At 53.3% G+C, this 4,388-nt stretch overlaps 1 protein-coding gene across 1 annotated transcript; it reads right to left on the reverse strand.

Annotated features, from left to right (window-relative positions):
• Nucleotides 1-300: 300 nt before the first annotated feature.
• Nucleotides 301-3,849, reverse strand: LOC123323823 (rRNA methyltransferase 2, mitochondrial-like; the record flags this gene model as incomplete). Its single annotated transcript, XM_044912326.1, has 2 exons — nucleotides 301-1,467; nucleotides 3,533-3,849. Coding segments are annotated over 2 exons (760 nt in total), but the record flags the coding sequence as incomplete, so codon positions are not given.
• Nucleotides 3,850-4,388: the final 539 nt, after the last annotated feature.

Raw genomic sequence — 4,388 nt, forward strand, 5'->3', positions numbered from 1 at the left:
AAATAGGATGGGGGCAGGGGATGTGCTGGGGGTAGGACAGGGAAGTCTAAGACATAACTGACTACAACCAAAAATAACGTGGAAAAAATGCTAAATCCGGCCTCCAGCCCACTTCAGAGTGCTGGACCGAGCCCTCGGGCCCTGGTGGAGATTATGGGTATCTACCTAGGCTCTCCCCCAGCCCTGTCCTTGGGATTTAATCAGCAATAGGGTCAATACACTTTTCTTGAGGGATGAGCACACCTCCAGGAAATGGCTTTGAAGAAACCAATTTTTATAAAAACAAACTTAAAAGCATGGAAAACAAACTGAAAAGCATGGAAATCCCTTAAAAATCGTACAGTCTATGTCGTTCTGTAAAGCTGCATCGAGTTCCTGGAAGAGAGCACAAGGAAGTAGATGTACACACCACATGGATGCTTGCTCTGGCCACTGCCAGTCTTGGGGGCCGCCGGGGTTTCAGCAATGAAACAAAGCATGCCAGCCCCCTGCATAATTCATACCAAATGTCTTCCCTAATTGCGGGGAACTCCCGCTACTTGAGGAAGGGATTAACACATCATCCACCAGAGAGATGGAAATTAACCCCCAGGTTGAAAGTTCAGGTTTTCACATGCTACACCGTATAAGCAAAATGACAAGGAGAAGCCTGGGTGTTGCGGTCGGTCGGTCAGGGCGGCAAGGGTAGAGACTCTCTCTGTTACACGGGAACACTGTGACATGACAGTTACATCAAGGTTACACCAAGGCCCATGTGCACCCCCGGCTCCTCCCCACTGTCTTTTCATCCTTTCCACTCCGCCTCACAAATCCCATTCTAGAGACTATTTCTGATCATACATCCCGGCCAGCAAATATCGTTTTGTTGTATCTTTTTGGCTTAAAACAAAGGCCCCCCACTTGTCCTGCCTGCTGCATCCCGGATCAAACCCTGGACCCCGCCCCCCGCCCCCCAGCCACACTCCCAGCAAGAGCTCAGATGACACTTGCAGTGAACAAGGCTCAGAAACCGCAGGAAAAACCCTCAGTCCTCCGCAAACTCCTTCCCTCTTTGGTACTGTGTGGCCAAGAGGTACACCTCTGACGACTCCTTCCTGCTGGCTCTGGGTTTCACCGTCCTGGTGCTCTGGAACTGCTCTGTCAGTCGCTTCTGTAACGCCAGGCTTTGACTTCCAGCCCACGTTTTGCAGAGGAATGTTCCGCCAGGGTGCAGGACATCTGAAGCCAGGTCCAGAAGGGATGAGCACAAGCCAATGAGCCTGTCGTGATCCAGGCTCCGGATCCCTGTGGCGTTGGGTGCCATGTCACTCAGAATCACATCTGCTCTCCCTCCAGGAAGCAGTTCTTGGATTCTCTGGAGGATTCTTGGGTCAGTCACATCAGCCGGGCACAGAAAAGTTGCTCCCTCCAGGGGGAGTATGTGAAGAAGATCTACCCCAAGCACAAAGCCAACAGGAGCACCGGGATCTAAAGAAGACAGGGTGAGTCCATTATTTACACTCTGAACCATCCCTCAGAAATACGAATAGAAAAACAGAAATAAAAAGTCAGGATGAAGGACAGGAGCAAACATGAAAGATGTGGACACAAGGCCCTTCCCCTGCTCTATCCGTCTACAGAGGCTGGCCTCACTCTGCATGTGAGGAATCTGGGGCCCAGAGAAAAGCGCCTGTCCCAGAGCACAGGACTCCAACTCTGACGTCATGTCACTTCCCGAGGCCTGCTCTCCGTGAGGGGTCTTATCTCTGAGCAGCCTTTCTGACAAACTAGAACAGAAAAGGACACCCTGATACATAAAGTACCTCTGCATTAAATCAACACGTCCATTCTGCAGCTTAATCCACTTTCTTTCAATGCAGAAACTACTAGAAACGAGCCAAGAAATGGGGGATAGAGACAGGTGGAAGACAAGGTACAGAACGCGACCCCTCACCCCGGTTTGAGAGGCACCCACGGCGCAGTAAAGAGGCCACTGTTTCACAGCCCCGAGCAGGCCCTGGTGTTCCCTGTCCGGGGAGGGCCCCTGCCCTGCAGGGGGGACTAGTTCAGGGTACATAGCCTTGCTGGTTCCTTCTGCTTAGCAGAGAGGCTGTTCCATGGTGGGGTAACGTGCATTTTACTCCTAGCTAAAGACTAGAAGTCAGGTATTTTGCAGAGTACATTTTTCAAAGGAGAAAATGCCATTTTCACTCCTGCAAAGGAGGACATCCCACATCTCATTTTACGCACTTGACTTTCTTTCCTTTGATATCCCATGTGTTCTAACCTTGGGGAGGGTCCACTAGAGGCAAACGGCTTTGGGTGCCTTTTCCAACTTCTGGGAGGAAAAGAAACCCAATCATTTTATCCACACTCTTTGCCTCTGCCACGTTCTTCCTACAGGTTAAACTTGGCCACTTTCCTCCTTCTCCTGAAGAGCAATTATGGGGACAGGAAGCACTTGTTAGGTCTATGGATAGGCTCAGGGGCAGGAAAAGGACCTGGAGTCTCTGACACAAATGACTTCACTTAGGCGGTGTTTACCGAGCTACAAATACTGTTTTTCTCCCTGTTCTAGAGCCGCTGGAGGCGTCCCGCCCACAGTAACGAGGCTGGGTCTTAGCCGTGAACCCAGGGAGCAGCGCTCCCAGCCTCTCTCCCAGCAGATCAGCAAATTCCTCTGAACCTCATTTTTCATTAGGACAACGGGCACAGAGCCCTCATTCTGCGTGTCGGAGAAAGGTTCTTGTGAATCGGCACATTTCATGTAATGCCAGAGACCGTGGTACCCTCCGACTTTAGGGTAGGAAAGAAAGGGGGAGGGATGCTCAGCACCGCGGGGTGCACACTAGCAGAACACCTGGGAAAGGAGGCTGGCCGAACAGCACAGCTGTCCTCTGGAGTTCTGCACAAGCATTCAAAAGGACAACATGGTTTTCTAAATGGAGAGTACAGGCTTCCCTGTTGATTAATCAGGGGAATCGTTTTCATATAGAAAGTCTTTGACGAAATCCTTAAATACAAGACCGCAAAAGCTGAGTCCCTCAGGCTGAGCCAGAGGAGAGAACCCAGAGCCCCAGCCACGGGTGCTCCCGGACCAGCCCTAGAGGGACCTCGGGGACACCCAGGGCTTCAAGGACCAGGACCTGGAAACCCCTGTGGTTGATGCAGCTGTGCTGTCGCGGAAAGATGTCAATATATCAGTACATGGAAAAAAACGGCTCCATTAAGGCTCCAAATCAGCAAGAAGAACGTGGATGTGGAATACTAGCGTTTTTGAAAAAGGAAATACACGTATGTAGTTATGCATGCAAAAGCGAATTCTGGAAGGGGGCACGCCGACGCACTGACGGACATATAGACGCGGTGTGACTTGAGGTGCTTTAAATCTTCACTACAGCTTTCCACCGTGTCCGTCATTTTGAAAACATCGGTGTCCCGCGTTCACCCCTCTTACTACCAAACAAGCCACCAAGTGGCTGGGCCACCCCGAATCCTCCGGTGGAGGGCAGCTGGCTTGCGCCTCCACACCCAGGGTGGTCAGAGGCCTCACCTGTGCCCGCAGCGTTGACCCTCCGCACGGCCACCTGGCTCCACGCCCCGGGGGCCGCCCCACAGTCTAGCACCCGGAGGCCGGGCCGCAGGATCCGGTGCCTCTCGTCCACCTGCAGGAGCTTGAAGGCACTTCGGCACCGGTAACTCTCCACCTTCGCGGCCTTCACAAAGGGGTCCTTCAGCTGGCGCATCAGCCACAGGTGCTCAGCACCGGTCCGACCCCTGGAGTGACTCCCAGCGGTGTGAAACCTTTGACACTGAAGGGACGCGCCTATCAGCTTCAAGGACCTGCTGCAGAAAAGGGGAGCAAACAGGCTGGCATCACACAGATAGGCAGGCTCCCTGGTTCAACCCACGTGTTTGTAGAGACGGTGCCCGGAGGCCCGAGAGGGGAGGAGACTTGGCAAGGCTACCCAGCCAGAAAGCAGGCGGAATGGGGTGAACAGAGTCCCTCCCCAAATTCGTGTGTGGAAGTCCTAACCCCAGGTACCTCAAAATAGAACTGGTCTTTAAAGAGGTGGTTCAGTTAAATGAGGCCAGATGGGTGGCTCTGAATCCAATATGACTGGTGTCTTCATCAAACACAGGACAGACGTGCACAGAGGAAGGACCAGGGGTGGGGCCACAGGGAGACGGCAGCCACATACAGGCCAAGGAGAGGGGCCTCGGGAGAAACCAGCCCTGCCGACACCTTGAGCTGGGGCTGCAGCCCCCAGCACTGAGTGGGCAGTTTGTGTTGTTCCGGCCGCCTGGCCTGGGTGCTGGCTCCCCGCGCCCAGGCGAGCGAGCACAGCAGGCGTCGCCTTGTAGCAAAGAAGCATCTTTCGCTCACGGAAGTCTTCGGAAGGAAGACT

Source organism: Neomonachus schauinslandi, unplaced genomic scaffold, assembly GCF_002201575.2.
Source record: "Neomonachus schauinslandi unplaced genomic scaffold, ASM220157v2 HiC_scaffold_1212, whole genome shotgun sequence".
Classification (NCBI taxonomy): Eukaryota; Metazoa; Chordata; class Mammalia; order Carnivora; family Phocidae; genus Neomonachus; species Neomonachus schauinslandi.